Source organism: Emys orbicularis, chromosome 6 (genome assembly GCF_028017835.1).
Source record: "Emys orbicularis isolate rEmyOrb1 chromosome 6, rEmyOrb1.hap1, whole genome shotgun sequence".
Classification (NCBI taxonomy): domain Eukaryota; kingdom Metazoa; phylum Chordata; order Testudines; family Emydidae; genus Emys; species Emys orbicularis.
The window spans coordinates 91,821,528-91,841,684 of record NC_088688.1 but is presented as its reverse complement, the minus strand read 5'-3'; the positions used below and the strand labels follow the sequence as shown (position 1 = coordinate 91,841,684).

General features: G+C 43.3%; 1 protein-coding gene across 1 annotated transcript in view; it reads right to left on the bottom strand.

Moving 5' to 3' along the window:
- Nucleotides 1–580: 580 nt before the first annotated feature.
- The window catches only part of FRMD3 (FERM domain containing 3), a 250,616-nt gene continuing 231,039 nt past the window's right edge, over nt 581–20,157 (bottom strand). The window contains exon 14 of the mRNA XM_065406507.1: nt 581–1,179. Coding sequence (XP_065262579.1) covers nt 581–1,179 — 599 coding nt within the window. The remainder of the gene's footprint in view (nt 1,180–20,157) is intronic.

Below are 20,157 nucleotides of genomic sequence, written 5' to 3'. Positions count from 1 at the left end.
TTACCATTGGTAAAACATTAAAAAATCCCCTACATGCCCTTGTGCATTAATTTTACCAATCTGTACACTTAAACAACTTCAGAAGTCATCTTTTGCTAAAAATTTACCAAAATATTTTAAACACATAAAAATATAAAAAACAAAAAACAAATCAAGAAACAAAAACCCAGCATAAACATTGCTTGTATAGGCATTGGTTAGAAAAGACTGTTACACCACTAAGGAGTATATTCAAAAACATTTCCTTCTTGGCTCTACTATCATTGAGATTCAGAATGTCATGGCTTGTAATGTTACAAATAATGAACCCTAGTACTATCCAGTCTTGTCTGATACAACAGATGATCAGGAAGTCAACACTGAAATAAAAATAAGACCTCTTTTTGGTTATTTAAAGGCCACCAGATAAGCCTATAACTAAAGCAACTGTTTATGAAAAGCAAATGTTAGATCTTGAACAGTCTGTAATGGATTGAAAATGAAGATAGCTACCTGCTGATGGCCCCATGGGCATTATGAGAAGCTAATGCTAACTGAAATTTTGAATATAGCCCTTAGTTGTATCATATTTCTTAAACATTTAAGAGTTTCCCAGCATGTCACAAATGAAGTTTATTTTGCAAGCCACCCACTGCCTAAGAGGACAGTAATATTCAATGTGAAATTGCTGAAACTCTGGCGTCTGACGGATTTCATGAAGAAAGGAGATATCAAGGTCCGACTCCAAGAGGACAAGGAGGAGTGGAAACACAAACAATAACAGTCCAAGGCCTACAAAAAGAAGCCTGGAGAAACTCTTCACAAAGGCATTTACCTGCATGTTGCCCATTACAAAGTCATAACTGCACCTAAGTGCTCTACGGGCTTCTTTCAGCTCCTCTTCCTCAGCAACCAAAAACGCATTTTCATCCGCTTCCAGTTCCTCAAATGAATCTGTATCTTCTCTCTCATTCTCTGCTCTTGATGGGGTGTCAAAGAGCATGTCAATCTCATCATCATCAACTGGGGTGGGCAGCAAGCTGGCACTTGGGTTGTACACCAGTTCTGAGATGGTTAAAGGTTCCTCTTTGATCTTCTCTTCCTCTTCATTGGTGAGATCTACACTCTCCCCAGCATCCTTAGCAGGGGAATTAGATATCACAGGTATGGAGATTTCATCTTCCTTAGGCAGCTGGATACCTAAAGAAGGAGATAAAAAGGACTCCATTTCTGATGTCAGACAAATTCATTCTTTCAGTAGGATTTTGTATAAGAGATTGTACAAATGAAATGTACTTTCAGAACACAGTGGTGGAAGGAGGATTCCACAATCACTTGCTTATAACTTGATTACTGAAATTGGTAACGTTTTAGTACTGTATAGTTGTGGCTGGCATAGATTAAATAGGACATTCCCTTTAAAATTCCACCTATTCTGCAGCAGAGGAGGAGTGTCTTTTACAGGAACTCAATCCTCTGAAACTTGAGACCTGATTACCTTTTAATCTTAGCATACATAAATTAAGACCATTAATATTTGTGGTTAACTGCAGCATATGGAAAGTGAAGGAGGTCATTTTCTACTAGAAGGCAGACTTCCAATAATCCATCTCCTGTTTTTACTATACAAACAGGTGTTACTGGGATGCAGTTAGGAAAATGTAGCTCCACCCTTCATTTGAAATGAGAGCCAAGAAAGTGATAGGATAACACCTAGAGGCTGGGAAATTTAATCACTACCATTCAACCACAGGTGTCATGATATCAAGATAGGTTATTATAAATTCTTGTCAAGAGGAGACCATGTGAAAGGAGAAGATGGACTACACAGTAGGAGATATGGATGGAAGTGAATGGCTACCCTGGGTCCTGATAGGAATATCTCTCTCCCATGTCTGTCTCCTTCCTTCCTTGTCCCTCGCTCACCTACACTCCCTCCTTGTTATCAGTCTCATCCCTCTCCTTGATGCTTCTCTCTTTTCCAGCCCTCCTCCCTCACACTAAATCTTTCTTATTCTCACCAATCTGTCCCTTTCTCTTCCTTCCTTTTGTTCTCGAGTTTTCCATCTCCCCAATCCCCTGGAGTCTCTCCCTTCACTTTCTTCTTCTCTGCTCCTAACCCACTGGGTTTCCTCTAATATGCCACTATGTTCTCTTTAGTTGGCACTGACAACAGCAAAGTGAAAGTAATTTAAAAATCCCAATTTGAAAAGTGCTCTGGCTGAGTCATGATTGCTATATGAGTGCATCAAAAATCCCAGTGTTTTTAATCACTTCAGTCGACTGCTATTACCAATTTGTAGCAGAATGGAGGAAGTGGGCAAGGGAAAGGAGGGGAATCAGACAAGGAGTGGGGATTTTGAAGGAGACAATGGAATTGTGACAGAACAATTTCAAATTTATTCCCACGTGTAACTACTATTAGCAGCTGTAGACTTTCTCCATCTTTAGAAGAGAACAGCCCCCAAATAAAGATACACGGATATGTGTGGTAATAATAAAATAAATAACACTTCCACGTTATGGCGCTCACCATGTGGCAATCTTTTAGGGCTGGATGCACAAAAGAAATTAGGCATGGTGATGCTGAGCCTGAGTTAGGTGCCTAGGCTCCCTATGCAATGAATGGGAACAGATAGATGTCTTAGAATGTGATTGACAAAAAGCCAGCATGCTAGACGGGGAGCCGCCAATGCTAGCCAATGGGAGATACCAACAAGAGGGTTGTGTGCTAAACCCCACCACTCTCACAGAAATAGTCACCTAAATTCAAGCTGCAGGGAGGTGCCTCTCTCTGCTTGCTGTTCTCAGCTGTGAACCCTCTCCTGGATTTAGGCCCCTCTGCCATATTAGCATGCAGAAGTGGTAGTGCCCACCTTTATAACTTTTAGCCCAGTGGTTAGAGCACTCACCTGGGATGTGGGAGACCCACATTCAATTCGCCTCTCTCCATGAGCCTTTTGGACTGCTGCTGCACACTGAGCGAATGTTTTCAGAAACTATTCACAATGACTCCAAGAGAGGTAAGAACTAATTTAGACCCCAGCATTTTGTATGTATAGCTGGGATTATTTTTTTCCAATGTGCATTACTTTGCATTTATCAACATTAATTTCATCTGCCATTTTGTTGCCCAATCTCCCAGTTTTGTGAAATCCCTTAGTTAAGTCCAAAGCTGACTGCAAAGAGTTACAATTTTGAATAATTTTGTATCATCTGCAAACTTAGCCACCTCATTGTTTATCCCTTTTTCTGGAGCATTTATGAATATGTTGAATAGCAATGGTCCCAGTATGGATCTCTGGAGGACCCTACTGTTTACCTCTCTCCACTGTGAAAACTGACCATTTATTCCTAGCCTTTGTGTCCTATCTTTTAAGCAGTTACTGATCCATGAGAGGACCTTCTTTCTTATCCCATTACTGCTTACTCTGCTTAAAAGCCTTTGATGTGGGATCTTGTGAAAGACTTTCTGAAAGTCCAAGTATAGTGTATCAACTGGAGATCACTTGTCCACATGCTTGTAAACACCCTCAAAGAATTCTAATAGATTGGTGAGGCATGATTTCCTTTTACAAAAGCCATGTTGACTCTTTCGCAACATATTGTGTTCATCTATGTATCTGATAATTCTGTTCTTTACTATAGTTTCAGCCAATTTGCCTGGCACTGAAATTAGGCTTACTGGGCTGTAACTGCCAGGATTGCATCTGGAGCCTTTAAAAAAAAATAAAAAATCGGTGCTGCATTAGCGATCTACTAATAGGTTACATACCACAGTTAGTAGTTCTCCAATTTCATATACGAGTTCCTGCAGAACTCTTGGGTGAATACCATCTGGTCCTGGTGACTTATTACTGTTTAATTTATCAATTTGTTCCAAAACCTCTTCTACTGACACCTCAAACTAGGACAGTTCCTTAGCTTTGTCACCTAAAAAGAATGGCTCAGGTGTGGGAATCTCCCTAATGTCCTCTGCAGTGAAGACAGATGCAAAGGATTCATTTAGTTCCTCTGCAATGGCCTTGTCTTCCTTGAGTGCTCCTTTAGCACATTGATAGTCCACTGGCCCCACTGATTATTTGGCAGGATTCCTGCTTCTGATGTACTTAAAACATTTTTTGCTTTTAGTTTTTGTGTCTTTTGCTAGTTGATATTCACATTCTTTTTTGGCCTGCCTAATTATACTTTACACCTGGCTTACCAGAGTTTATGCTCCTTTCTATTTTCCTCACTAGGATCGGATTTACAATTTTTAAAGGATGTCTTTTGGCCTCTGATCGCCCCTTTTACTCTGTTTAGACATGGTTGCTTTTTTATTTTTTTTGGTCCTCTATTTTTTTATTTTTTAAATTTTGAGTACACATTTAGTTTGAGCCTGTATTACGGTGTTCTTAAATAGTTTCCAAGCAGTTTGCAGGCCTTTCACTCTTGTGAGTGTTCCTTTTACTTTCCGTTTAACTAGCTTCCTCATTTTTGTGTAGTTCCCATTTGAAGTTAAATGCTACTATTTTGGGTTTGTTTGGTTCTCCCCTCCCACCCCCCCAATGATGTTAAATTTAACTACATTATGTTGCTATTACCGAGCAGTTCAGGTATAGTCTCCTGTTGGACAATATCCTGTGGCCCACTTAGGACTAAATCAAGAATTGCCTCTCCCTTTTTGGGTTCCAGGACTAGCTGCTCCAAGAAGCAGTCATTAATGGTGGTTATAAATTTTATTTCTGCATCCCATGCTGAGGTGACATGTACCCAATCAATATGGGAGTAGCTGAAATCCCCCCATTACCGGGTTTTCTGTTTCTGTAGTCTCTCTAACCTTCCTGAGCATTTTACAATCACCATCTCCATCCTAGTCATAAATACTTATATCGTCAATGGGAGAGAGAGAGAAAGATTGATTCCCCCATGCAAGTTAGACAGCTGAACACCTGGTTTGTGACTCGCTCTGGGGCTTAGGTGGGAAATAGGTGTCCAGATGCCTACAGTGAGGTGGCAGTGCACATGCCCTGAGGCAGGAACTTAGGCGCCTACAGGGTTCAGTGGGGGTTTTGTGCTTTGTAATGGTCCTGAAACTAAAATGGACTTAGACATCTAACTCCTTTTGTGCATCCAGGCCTTAGTGCTTTACAAATGATTGATAAAGCCTCGCAACAACCCTGAGAGGTACACAGGTGCATCCATCTACGGAGGACAAAACCAACACAAAGAGATTAAGTGACTTGCCCAAAGTAACCCCAGAACCTCATGTCAGAGCCGTAATTAGAACCCAGATCAACTGCCTCCCAGTTCTTTGCTTAAAGCAAAAGCCTAGGTACCAATAGACACAAAGGCCCTAAGCCACCATTGCAGTTTTAATAAGATACACAGGTGTAAAATGAGAGTAACACCATGGAGGATCACAGCCAGATGCTACATGACAGGTGAGGTATAAAATAATAAGATGCATGGCCATTAATTACTGGATAATGAGAAATAAAATGAAACTGTTTCCAGTGCTACCTGTACTAGACCTGCAAAGTCTTTCAGTGTTAACAAAAGTAGCGATCAAAGCAGAACTCCATTAAAGGACAATCCTAGTTAAAAAGACAGCCTCAGTACAGCCAGTTATGCAGACAAGATCATTCTGAATAGGAGTTCACTATTTCAGTTTTAAAATATAGCCACATTATTGCTCAAATGACCAATAATATTAAAAATGATTTGACTCAGAAATCAGGGGCCTTCTCACTTTTTTTGACGGTGGGGGGAGGTCAGTACACATTTTTCTTGTAGTTACACTGTAAAGCATTACTAAACCAGCTTATGGATACTGCTGGTGTTTCTGTTCTATTGCAGTTATAAGCTATATTTCTGCACACATTATGTTTTCTCTAGTTGACTAGCTAGCTAAAGATGACCACTATCATTCCATTTATCTATGATCATTAAGCCACCACCCAACATGCACAGTCTATCAAGAACTGTTGCACCAGCCAGAGTGACCATGGCTGATGGCTTCACACCAGGCATCGTGTAGTGAAGTTCCCAGATTCGGTCAATCCTAGGTCATGAGCCTTGTAATTGATTTTTGACCATCTCAGCACAGACATCCTTACACTGGTACGATAATTCTTTAGCAACTTTGTGTAGTCTGTATTTCTCATGCCACAACATTTTACATTACAACCTCCTGTTCTTACTTTTTTCAATGAGCTTGTTCTCCTTTTTACATCTTGTGACCACCACACAGTTCAGTGCAGGATCTACACACTAAAATGTTCTTCAAAGAATATTTCTGATATCCTGAATGTCAAAGCCAAAATTTTCAAACTTTCTTGCCTAAAGTAAGGCGTCTAACTCCATATTTAAGTACCTAATTAAGTGGCCCGATTTTCAGAGATGCTGGACTTCCACTTAATTCAATGGGAGCAAAGGGTAAATCAGGACACTTATTTAGGTGCCTAAAATAGATTTAGGTGCCTAATTTTAGGCATCCAAGTTTGAACATCTTGGCCCTATGCCTTCTTCTACCTGTTTAGGCACAAGGTCACTAATACCTTCTTAATATAATTCCTACCACACAGGGGACAACGGCAACTGCTCCAAAGCAAGGTCACCCTCATTTGTTCCTCTGAGCCATCTCCCCCGCCCCATGGTGAATTCCAGTGTGCATAGTATGCAGAGAGAACATATACAAGGAAGATTATATTAGTATGATTAACATTGTTCTCATCTCAGACATCTAGCAAACTTCATTTGGCTTGCTGGTAACATACAGGAAGAAGGCATTGGAGTAAATTCCTTCAGCTAATGATTTTCTGAGAGGTAGTGTGAAGAGTTAAGACATGAAAATGGAATAGCAGGCCCTAATTACAAAGCACTATTATTTAGTTTGAGCTAATTATTTAGGAGCAAGACTATGAAGGGGACCACTCATGAAAAAGCCAAACCAATTAGGGCTATCAATGTATGTTATCCACAGTCATTCACGAATATGGTACTTAAGACATTATACATTATCCTCAACTTCAGCAAAGGAAAAATAGGGCATTCACATGTTGGCAGCAGATTTTTCAGAATGTCAAACAGGAATTCTGAATGAAACAGCTACAGCATAATCCAATGCTGCATGTCATGAGTAAATGTACTATGTTGAGTTCTCACCATAAATATAAGCTTCAGCAGTTATCACCTGTAAATGTGGGATTATGGCTAGAAAAGTGATCTTGTAAACATGTCAGTGTTCTACATTTATTCTCTGTATCAAGTGCCCTTAGTCTGCAAGGCAAAAGGGGGCTATATTTTCCACTACCTTGCATATCATGTTGTCCTTTATAGTGGTGTAAAAGCCTATCAAATCAGAACGGTAGTGTTATACACCTGCTTGAGACAGATGTAAATTACTGCAGGTGGTGTCTGGCAATGAATAATACAGGCCAGTGTTTCTAACTGCCAATGCTGCAAGGTCGATCTGAAAAATAAAAAAACTAAAACAATCTCTTCTCTTCTTTCCTTCATACTCAGCACTTACTAAAACATTTGTGAAATCAAGGATTCTGGAAACTTGCATTGTCCACTTATTTCAAGTTAAATTTACAGTCCTACTAAAGTATACTAGTATATATTCTGGGGCTCATTACAGTTTGACAGAGTCATGTCATGACATGGCATCATATCATAAATGCCAAGCCATTATGGCAGAACATGATTTAAAATGTTGAGATTTTATAAAATTATCTGAGAACACACTGTCAAGATACAGCAATGCAAACATTATGACATTATGCCACAACAAATTTTCCAGCAGAATTTACATTATCTTAGACGTTGGCCCCTTTGTTAGTGTTTGAATACATTTCAAGAGCATTTGAACTGAAGGTTAACTAAAATGATGAGCCCAGGTTAAAAGAAAATCCCTAAGACTTTGAGATCCTGGTGAAAGAGAGATGAAAAAACCCAAAAGTAATCTTGGAGACAATTATTTAATTTAGTCTCTGTCACATCTGGGAATCTTTTGCACTTATTTGTGTATGAACCCTATTTTATCTTCAACCCTATTCAGTCATGGAGGCTACATTATTAAAGTTTTCAAGGAGGTTTTACAGTTCTCTGCTTTTTCAATACTAGTTAATGTGGGGTTTTTACTGTTAGTACTTGGACTAAAAGAAATCTCTGGGTTGAATATTAAATTACATTCTGAAAGCACTGATTCTTTCATTCATGCGTTGTCTACTTTATAGGCACTTAGATTCCATAGATAAAGATCCTTTCATACATGTTATTGGCATCAGATCACTTCAAAATGGCATCTCTTTTATCTGCTATATTATATATCTATACCAAAGGTTTGCAACATTTTGGGGCAATTGTACTAGTTTTACAGAATAAAATCTTACTGTACCAGCCAGGACCCAATTCCTCCCTTCAGCTATGTACTCTATACTCCAAAACAAGTTGGGATGGCGCTAAACCTCATTTCCACAACTGCAGATTAAAACATGAACAGTTGCATAAGAGGCAAGCAGACACTACAGCAGTAGTACACTGTGCACCAGGACCGAGATGGTCCCCTGGCATAACTTTCACCAGCTATTAATGGCCCAAAACCATCAGCTGAAGATTAAGTAGGGTCTAGAGGAGCCCTAGCTCCATTATATTTCCAGCTAATATAGATTCCTTATAGTGGCCCAGAAAAATGTAGTGCATCTTAGTGAAACTTCTGCTTTAGGTGACTGGATATATTGCACAGCTTTACATACCAAGTGAAAAAAAAATTGTTTGTAGGTGGGTGGTTTGTTTGTTTGTTTTTGCCTGTAGTAAAAAATTACATGAGGAGGAATGTTAGTACTGACAATACGCTCAAAAGTCAAACTAAATAATCAGGCAGAAATTTCAAAATGACACAAGTAAAACAATTAAAACTGAGATAAGGCAGGTTCTTCCCCCCCCCCATCCCCTTTCTGCATCCTGCAAGTTTTTAGATAGGAAGGGAGATAACTCCTCTGCACTAATAATGTACACACAAGGAAGTATCAGCTACAAGTAACAACATCCACTCAAACATTGACTAACCTAGAAGTACAGTGCATTTGCGTGTTATAAAATTCACCTGTGCAAGCCCATCACAGCACTTAAGCCTCAGAGCAATACTGTGCTGAAATAGTGAATACAATTATCATGCAGTGGGGAGCCTTCACAGTCCTGTGTGGCGGAGGAGTTGTCTGGCTTGATTAGAGCATAGTGAAGAGTGGCAGTATGGGTGAACTGGGCGATTACTAGGATCCCTTAACTCAAACTTCCTTTACAATTGGTTGGAGTAGCATAGCAGCCGCATGGGAACTCCACCACTGCCCCTGTGTTGTGGTCTCAGGGTTGAAAGTGAGTGGATTTCATCTCAGGCCTGCATTAATGTTGTACTTGGGGTTTATGTGCACTCTGGCTTTTTGCAAGTGAAATGAATTTTACTCTGAATAAGAGCTCGATCTTTCATATCAACCTCGCATAATTAGCCAGCTGCCTGCTTTCCTGCTGGTAATTCCAATTTGTTTTAGTTGTACTGTAAAGCTAACTAAAATACCATTGCAGTTGCCAACTCTCACAGTATTTTTGTGAGTGCTGTGATTGTGCAATATTAAAACCAGCCTCTCATCGGAAGTGCAGGTAGGCCAGGATTTCTGCCTGAACTGTAACTGATGCTGCAGTTCTCACTGCAGCCACTGGAGGCTGCTGCAGGCTTTGGACAGAGGCCCAGTTCTCTGCTTTCTGTGTCCCGCAGAGACACCTTTTTGCTCCACTGATAATGCTGCTGCCTGTGCCCATGAGGCAACCAAAGAAGCAGGGAGTTGTGTTTGGGTCAGCAGAGGCAGTTCTCACCCATCCTCCCCCTCTGACCAGCATCAGTGGCGTAGCCAGGTTCTAAGAGCAGGGGGAGCAAACATAAAAAAGGCGCCCCCCTTGGCTCCTCCTCTGGCCACGCCCTCTGGCTCCTCCTCTGGCCATGCCGGTGTCTCCCCCCCCCCCCTTGGCTGGCTCCTCCGGCCACACTGCGGCCATACTGCGCGCCCCCCCCTTGCTCCTTCGGCCGCGCCGCCCCCCCATGGCTGTAGAGGGAGGCTGGCAGAGGACAGGGGGTTTGAGGGGAGGTGGAGGGGAGGGATGTAGAGGGAGGGTAGCAGAGGACAGGGGGTTTGAGGGGAGGTGAAGGGGAGGATGTGGAGGGAGGGTGGCAGAGGACAGGGGTATGAGGGGAGGTGAAGGGGAGGATGTGGAGGGAGGGGGACAGGGGGCTTGACTTGAGGGGAGGTGGAGGAGAGGATGTAGGGACAGTGGCAGAGGACGGGGGTACGAGGGGAGGTGAAGGGGAGGGAAAGGCAGGGGCACGGGGTACATGGGAGGGGTACACGGGGTATGGAGCTTGGGGAGGGGTTACCGGGGATGGGAGTGGGCTGGGGTCCCCGGGGCTCTCTGTGCAGATGGGGCTGGAGCTGCCCCCGGGACCGGGAGAGCCTGGGAGTCTGCTGCCTGCCCTTCCGCTGCTTCTTTCCAGGGCCCAGCCGCTAGGCCCGGCCCAGCCAGCAGCAGAGAACAAACCCCACTGCCTCGGAGGGGCTCGCCGCGTGCAGTGCCAGCCCAGGCTCAGCGCTGGTGCTACCCCTTGGGGGGTGGGGGCAGAAGGCAGCGAGCCCCGCCAGGAGTGTCTGAGCGAGCTGCAGCCCGGCTCGCCCGCTCAGCCCGGGGGTGCTGCCCTGCCCGGGGCTGCTGGCAGAGCCTGGCTGTAGGCAGGTCGCGCTGACAGGCTGCGGCGGGAGGGGGGGAAATGCCCCCCATGGCTGCCGGCCACCAGCCTGCGCCCTCCCCCCGCTCCCTCGGCTGGAGCCCCGGGAGGAACGGAGCGAAAGCCCTGGACCTGCTCTCCTGGCTGCAGTGCCGGACCCCGCTCCCCGCCCCGGTTGCAACGCCGGCCGGAGCACCGCGAGACCCCCGGACCTGCTCCCCCACCCAGAACCCCGGGCGGAGCGCAGCAAAACCCCCGGACCCGCTCTCCCGGCCGGAGCGCCGAATCCCACTCCCCCGGCCAGAGCCCCGGGCGGAGCGCAGAGAAACCCCTGGATCTGCTCCCCCGGCCAGGGCGCCGGGTGGAGCGCGGCCTGCCCCGCTCTCCCGGCCGGAGCATCGGACCCCGCTCCCTCGATTGCAGCGCCTGCCACAGTGCAGCCAGACCCCCGGACCCACTCCCCCGGCCAGAGCCCCGGGCAGAGTGCAGAGAAACCCCTGGATCCGCTCCCCCGGCCGGAGACCCGGGAGGAGCGCAGCGAGCCCCCCGGACCTGTTCCCCCGGCCGGAACCCCAGGCGGAGCGTGGCCAGACCCCCGGACCCGCTCCCTGCCAAAGCTCCGGGTGGAGTGCAGCGAAACCAGCCTGCGCGCCCCCCCCCCCCCCCGCTCCTCCAGCCGCTTTTGGAAAGGCGCAGCTTTGGGGAAAATGTGCTGAGGGGAAGCGGCTGCTTCCCCTGCACCCCGCTAGCTACGCTACTGTCCAGCATTAAGTGGGGTGAGGGAAGCAAAGCAGAGCAAGCCATAGAAAAGGGATCCCAGGAGTATGTTTCTCCCCTCTCCAGCCTCTAGGGATCCAGCTCCTGCCTAGCTGCCCTGTCCCAGAATTGGGCATAGGCCGGGGGGGGTGGGGAGGGAAGAGCTGGATAGGAGAGCCAGGGGCAGTGTCCTGGGAGGAGGTACATAGCATAGGATAGAGCGTGCGCTTGGCAGGGCCAGCATTCAGGGAGTTGGGATGACTGGAGCAGGGGGCTGTCTCCAGCATTAGAAGCTGGACAGGAGCAGTGCCCTGCAGAAGTAGAAAGAGCAAGACAGGAGGCTGAAAAGAGCAGGGCACAGAGGTGGGAGCAAAGATCAGTGCCTGGGGAAGGGACATGTGGGACACCATCTATCAGAAGTAAAAGGGAGGAAGGTCCCAAATTTATGTGTGCCTTTTTTGAGCATTTTCGGATGAAATTCCTGAAACACTCTCACACAAAACAAGACACTTTCCTCCAAAGTGGTCAAAAACCAGAAAACACACCCAAAATCATCAAGTTTGTCTTTTTTAAACATGATTTTTAAGTCAATCCAAGTATTTTGGGAGATTTTTCTCAAGATTTATGTGAGGTTGCAATGCTGTAGCCTGTATATCAATAGGTTCCCTAGCAAAGGCTGTTTTCACGTGAGTTCATGGGTTCACTTGCATCCACAGAAAGCATGAGAGCAAGGGTGCAAAACCAGGCAAACATACATTTCTCCTGGGGTACGTCTTCACTACCCGCCGTATCGGCGGGTAGCAATCGATTTATCCGGGATTGATATATCGCGTCTCATTAAGACGCGATATATCGATCCCCGAACGCGCTCACCGTCGACTCCGGAACTCCACCAGAGTGAGCGGCGGTAGCGCAGTCGATGGGGGAGCCGCGGCCGTCGATCCCGCGCTGTGTGGACCCCAGGTAATTCGATCTAAGATACTTCGACTTCAGTTGCGTATCTTAGATCGATCCCCGCCCCCAGTGTAGACCAGCCCCTGGCCTGGTGTGTAGTGGAGGTCCCACAGCAGCAGCTCCTTCCCTGCAGGGCTGGGCCCGGCTCATCACTCCGGATGTTGCGACCTGGCACACAGGGTCACAGCACCACTCAGTTTGGGCCCAGCCGGTCCAAACCTGAGTGGTGTTGTGACCCCATGCATTAGGTTGCAACACCACTCATTTATATTTGGTCCAGCTGCCTCCTGTCATGACCAAAGGGCAGCCAGGCCAAACCTGAGTGGTGCTGTGATCCTGTGCACTAGGTTGCAATGCCCAAGTGAAGAGCCAGGCCCAGCGCTGCAGCACTGGCGCCACCATGCAGGGTTGGCTCATTCGCCAGCCCCCCGAACCCCCCCTCTGCACCAGGGCAAGATTAGGTTTGCAGTGCTGGGGCAGATGGTGCTGCTGCAGGTGGTCAGTGCCCCCGTGGCAGTTTAATATAATGCAGCCATTGCATCAGGAGGCCACATCCACCCCCTTCCCACTTTTCTATTTTAATTGATATAGGGATTTTGTATACGTTTACCAATAAGGATTAAAGCCATACAAGTAGTATTGTTTTCAATCCACATTATCAGAAACTAGTTTATATCCCAAGGTCCAGATTAATCACTGCACTGGCCGTAGGTCCAGCAGGAGAGGTGATTTGCACATACTCAGAGACTGTGTATGTGCAAATCATACACAGTCTGCCATCTGCCATCTGCCCTGGAATGCCCCCAGTGCTGGGGCATCCTGTTGGGAAAGGTGGAGGTGGGGGCACACCACAAAAGCCCTGCTGCACTGGGGCTCTTATGATCCCTTGGTAACCCCTTTGTACCCACTACAGCAGCACCAAGGCATGGGGTGATGCAGTGAATTCTCTTGGAAATTTAGGTTTTGGTCGAAGAGAGAAGGGTTTTAAAAACTTAATATTAATAGAGTATTAATTAAATATTAATTAAAAGAAAATTAGACAAAAACACATTGTTCTAAGCGCATGAAAACCAAAAAATTAAACTGACTGAAAAGAAAGTGAAACTGACCAGTCAATTTACATAGCCCTGGCTGACTGAAGTGCAATAAGTAAACAAACAGTATCACAAAAATTGATATTATATAAAATTTTTTACTTCCGTGAAGTTAGTTCTGATGTACATCAATATCAAGCCCATTATTTTTCAACTGCACCCCATTAATTAATAAATTGAAGAAAACCTTCAATTATTGCAAAATAAAGAAATCCAAAACACATTGGGTTCAATTACATGAAAAAAATGGCCTGGATTGGCAGTTCAACCCGGTCAGTTGTAATTAGTGAAATGTCAGAGATAAGCTAAGAATAGTCATTATTGTACTTCAGCTATCATTCAAAAGGTCCATAACTACTCTTTTCAGGACTGTTTTGTTGTTTCAAAACTTATAATAGATTTATACCTTTTTTCTTTCCTGAAAGGCTGCAGGAGTAAAATTCCACTTGCTAGCAAAAATGAGTAATTCACACTTAAATATACAGCATGTTAAATAATTTATCCAGTGGATCTCATTCATCTTTTGATCTTATCCTTTTTTCAGCTCTCAGTAGTTCCTCCTTCTCTCTACCCCATTAAAAGTAGTATTCTGTTATTAACAATATATTTTGTTTCCCTCAAAATGTTCTATTTTTAGTATGACAAACTACAAAGAAAATCTGGACACCAGACTTCTCTGAAAAGAGTCCTAAAAGCAGCTGAGTATATTAGAATGTAACTTACCAGCACTTCTAGCTGTGATCCTTGACCCATGCCTCAGCAAGCGAATACACACATCTTTGCTACAGTGATTAACCATATGCAAATGAATACTTTTCCTGGTTTGGATTTTTACCAGACATTTCACCATACTGACTATTATATTTTCTATTACAGCCTTGTCAAACTACCACCCATACTGGCTCTGACCTTTCACTAAGTTTCCACTGTGTTTTAAAGGACTAAAGCCAGTTGCTCTGAATGAATCAAATGACAGGCTTCTAACATGGCCAATAAAAATATCCCATTAGGGAACAGAAGGGGAGGTTATTTTTAAACATTTCCAACTGTCTCATAATGTACAATGCAATATCTTCAATAGCATCTTTCTCACTTAGCAGTTGCTAATAAAGCAGCTGAATTTCACACACAAATATAAAAATATGTAATACACTAAAACATAGTAAGATGAAACAACAGGCCATAAAAAAGACACACAAAGTATCTGGGCAAAATGACACTATGATCCTTATTTAAAAAAAAATTCAATTCAGCCGTCAGAGTTGCACAACCAATGTTATCTGTGGGTGCATTTGTAATTATCTAGGGATAGATCCTTAGCCCCTGCATGGGACTTAACGCTGCTCTCACCAGGAAGCTGAGTATTCCTCCTGCATGGGGAGGAAGGTTTTAAAGGTATTCTACATGTCAAGATTTGGGACTTAGCTTCCTCAACTAAGGTCAAAGTCTGTCCTGGCCTGTGCCCTGGAATAAGTGGGAGAAGAACAGAAAAGTGCAATTGGAAAAGTACATCTCCCTTCAGAGATGTGCTCCAGTTCTCAATGGTGGACAAAACCAGAGAATGTTCACATCCATCAGAAAGGTGCTTCTCCAGAAAGCACATTGCATTCACTGGTTTGCAAAGGATATGCTGGGTCACTAAACAGACTTAATCCATATGTGCTTACAGTGTATAACTATTTCCAACTGGAAAATGGAATAAAACAGCATACATAGTGCCATCCTGACAGTTGTACTGGCAGTCCTTGCTGGTGCCAATGAAGCCACATGGGGAAGGAACGGAGCATCTCGGCCCCATAACACTCATCCTGGATGTTCAAACAGTTGTGGTGCTGCCAGACCCTCCATATCAGAGGCTCTTGCTCTCCCTGAACCATATAGGAGAATGAAGTGTCCCCACACATTGTCCTGTGGATATTTGATTCATCCCCACTGGTTTGTCTTATGCAAGACATCTATTTTAACTCAGCCAGATATTACTGCATCTGCATTTTAGCAAAGCATTGTTATATATAAACATACACTTGGCTCCATATAAGTAAGACTGTCCCCAGTGCCAGGATTCCTTTTACTGCTCCCCAAAGTAACTATGTGGAATAAAGACTGCCACTGTTACTTTCAATGCACCCACATTCCTTTTCATGAGCAAATTCTTTGTGGGAAGGAAAGAGGACCAAGTGGCCCCTTCTCTGTTTTGCCCCATTTTGCTACCTCATCAGAAGTGACATTCCTATGTGATCCTACCAAATTCCATCATCATCCCCCTTGTAGCAATTATTAGGATATAAAATGAAAATCCTGGCTACCAAGAAGTGCAGCAGCTGTACTATTTATAGATTTACAAAATCAAGTAGAGCCTGTTCTTAAATAAATCACAAGTGTGTTCTTAATTCAAGGGAAGCCTGACTTAGTGAGCAAAGGTCCCTTGGCCAGGGCTGTGAATTATATTCAAGGGCAATGAATATACTTATGCAAAAAAATAACCCATATTGGGTTACTCTGAATCAGCCCGTTGACTGTGGCTAAGAATTTGTGCTGAAACATTTAGTCCGAAATCATATAGCTGAGTCAGTGACACTTTTGCTTTAAACTTGACACTCAGCAAATAGGGAAAAGATTCCACCTCTAAGAAGAGAGAATAGACCATTCATTGCCAACACCAGGAAATGTATTCTGTGTAACGTTCAAAAGACATATTCAGCAAGGGATTTTCCAGACAGTGAGTGATGTCTCTCCAGCAGTCTGGCCTTTTTGTGTTCCTTTGGTTGCACAAAGGGCCCAGAAAGCCACTAACTCCAGAATCAGGGAGCCACCACCAATTATTCTGACACTCTCTAACCCTTTCCCTTCCCACAGTGTGCACCTAGCAAACAATGGATGCACAGTAGCTGAGATTCTAGCCTACTGTTGGAAACGGTTAGAAAAGCGCTCTTGTTGGCTGCATTTAAACCCGATTTAAGCTGTCTTTCAAAGCAGAGGGGTTATAACTTCTCTTTAAGTAGACCGGTTTGGTTTAAAAAAAACAGAGGAAAATCTATGACTTCCAAGACCAATATTCCCTAATATGCAAACTGTGGTTAGGATACATAAGCTTATTACACATGAGCCTAACACACCATTGAAAAAAAAAGTGACAGGAGTATTCAATCAATCCTCCAGATACTACTCTTGGGCACTTAGAATTTTTAGTGGTAGAGGTTTTTTGCTTTTTTAACAAGTACTATGGTGCTGGGTTGCATAGGTTTGTACAGGGATCCCCTGAGTCAGATATCAGCATAATAGTTCACCAGAGTGTGGCATGTGAGGTCTCTACTGAGAGCCAGTAGCCCACAGGTCATCATCATCATTGCAAAATGTACATATGGATAATATTTAAGAAGTTACATATTGTTGACCAGTCATCCTACATGTATCTATACTGAAAATTATGTTCTTAAGGTCTGGGAGGACATCTCGGAAGTGTTTTGTTCAGGCAGGAGGTAATTATCTCCCTGTCTGGCCATTTGTGTATTGTATGCCTAGTTGCATACTGAGCCAGGTTCAAATTAGAGATTCAGAAATCTATAAGAACAGACAACAAGCAGGGGCTGTCCTGTTTATGAATAAAAGCAAATGGTTTGGTCTGGTACATTTAGAGTGGAAAGAGACATCTTTAATCCTTCACCTATGAGGCAAACTGACAGCATGCTTATCTCATGAAAGGAGGGTCCCAGGCCAGCCTGGCTGTAAAGTGCTTCAAGGATGTTGGGTGAGCAATACACTACAAGACATGAGAATAACCTGTTAATTAAGTCTAGACTCTAAAATGCATGTCATGATTTTATTTTATAAGTCTACATTTGTTTCCAGTACTTCTACTTGCTATTACTTGAATTCTGTGCTTTGTTAAATAAATTTATACTGGATTTCACTATAGACATATGTAAGTGCTGTGTGTTAAGCAGAGCAGTGGTCTGAGGTGAAACTGGTAAGCTGAGCTGTACTGTTTCTTTAGACGCAGAGGATCTGTGAATACTGCGAGTGTCCAGTGGACCAAGGCCTGGACACTCCAGGAGATGCTCAGAGAGTTCAGGGGTTGGGATGTGCCAGTTGCTACCTGTAGAGTGACAGCAGGGCCTGCGAGGCTAGAGAGGAGAGCTTGTGTTGCCAGTACAGCTGGGGAGCTGACCCAAAGCAGGCACAAAGTTTCCTCACACGAAGGGCAGGTGGTAGCGAGGTGCCTCACAACCCTGGGTATCCCAGGAAACGTAACAATATGTTGCTCAAACAAATGTGGAGAATATCTTAAAGGTCAGAATTCACAATTGTGTTCTGAGGGAATCCTGGCACAGCTGCTAATTTCCTCTGAAGGACATTAATCTGTATATTTCTGTAGGTTTTTCAGAGGGAATGTGGGGAAACATTTGTTATTTTTGCGTTGACAAAACAATTTATGCTTGCAGAACTGGATGTTTCTGTCATGGGTGGTTAAACCTACAGTTTTGTTTGATTTGAAGTGAGGACTGTAAATTTGAATAGCTCACGAAAAACAAATTATGCATTCTATTACCGTAGATCCACTAGGGGACTTCAGAAAGAAATGTTCAAGATTCAGTACCAAGATAAGAAAAGGCAGACACTTCAAGTCACACTATGGACTTTGCTCCACTAATGAGATAAAGATCTCACCATTCAAAAATAAGTGAGTAATTAGCAAGAAATTAAATTACAGGTAAATTGAGTAAAAGATGCCTATTATGTTTACAGGGCTTTACAAGAAAATTAGAAAAGCTGCCTCCAATCTGTAGCAATCTCAAAATGGAATTGTTATTTAATTTTAGAAAGCCATGGAGCCTTGTGATGCCCTGCTGCCTGCTAGACCCTGTTTTGTACAGCAGGTATAATCAGCACTCAGAAGTATTATTCTGCTCATTTTAAGATCAAAGGCAGTTTGTTTCTACAATGCAAAATATTTAACATTTTTCTCACAATCTGATATACAGTAATCTGTGGGGTATTTTATATTAAACTGGAATGATTTTAAGAATGCAAATGCATAATTGTACATATGTTCAGTAGGTGAAGTGCAGTTCTAACCTGAAGTAACAATGATTTAGAAATAAAAATATTTTTTTTAAATAAAAGTGTGTGATAGAACTCTGTTCTGTGCACTGAAAAAAGAAAAGTGAAATAGGTTAGAAGTAGTACAGAATCCTTGCTGCACAAAAGGATCTTTCTGAACTTACTGCATCTTTCTGAACTTTAAAGATTACATTAAACCCCCATACTAAAGGCCACGGACTGTTATTTTGTGTTTTTATTAATCCGTTTTAAAACATCAAAATTGTTATGCAAAAGCGGCCAAATATGTAAAGTTGTGTGCCTAAGTTGTATGCATAAGATTTCCATGTGTACCTGCTGCATGCATGAAGTTCATATTTTGACATACAAACTTGGATTGGCAAATGTAAAATGGGTAACAACTGTAAGTACCTGAGTGTGTGTGTAGTTACATATATGGGTGTGCAAGTGCAGGTTTCAAGTGAAACAGCAACAAAAAGAATTACAGGTAAAGTATTCCATCTGTACAGGTTTCTCACTCAAAGACTGAGCTGCTTGAGGGATTTGTCAAAATAAAGTAAAGCAATAACACTGCAAAAGACAATGCACAAATCGAGGCCAATGCCCAACATTACTAAGTATAAATTTATATCCAATTGTATACCCACTATATATCTATCTTTTAATTAGACAGGTAAAGGTACATATAGAGGGCAGGATAAGATATCTCCAAACACAAAAAGAGGCACATACACAGAGCCTCTCAGTCCCAGAGGATATATCCTCAGAAAAAATATGTCCCGAATTTGGCCAACTCAAATAGAACAAAGGTAAAGAAGTACAGAACTCTATGTGGAGGAAGAGCTTGGGGAAACTGACTTTGGGAATTAGTACTGCAGTGCCAAGAATCAGAAGGGCTCTTTCCTGGAGCCAAATCTCAACTCTAAGGCATAGTAAAAGTGTGCAGAGAGATTCATGCATAAATAGTCAATTGAAAAAGACTTAAAGCTAACAATTAATTGAAGCTAACAATTAAAGCCACTCTGCTTCAGACTGTTGTTTGACATATGATCCACAGTCCTCCATAGGTCAGAGCAGTAATTAATGCAATGTCTTAAAATAGTCCCTCAGTCATTCAGACGTGGATTTTATAAACAGTGCCTACTGAATTAGTGTCGATTAAAACAAAAACTTGGGTGGACTTCCTAAAGTCTTAGTCTACTCCAAATAAAGTATGAAGGACCTTTGGATGTCGAGCTTGTGGAAAAGGACCTCAAGGGGATGGGCATGAGAGTAAGAAAATGTTCAAAAGTGGCAGACTGAAGTGGAGATCTATCACCAAATTTAGAATGAATTTAGGGTGAGACTAGAGCACCATCCTTTTCTTTGTAAAACTTGGCATAAGGTAGAAAGACTCAAGGTTGCTCACTCAGCGAGCTAAAGTCACTGCTACCAGCTGAATAACCTTCCATGTAAGAAATGTGAGCTCACATGTATCAAGTGGCTTAAATGGCACTTTCATCGGTCTGTCAGAACCACATTCATATCCCATGACTCAGGGGGCTTTTTAATGGGGAG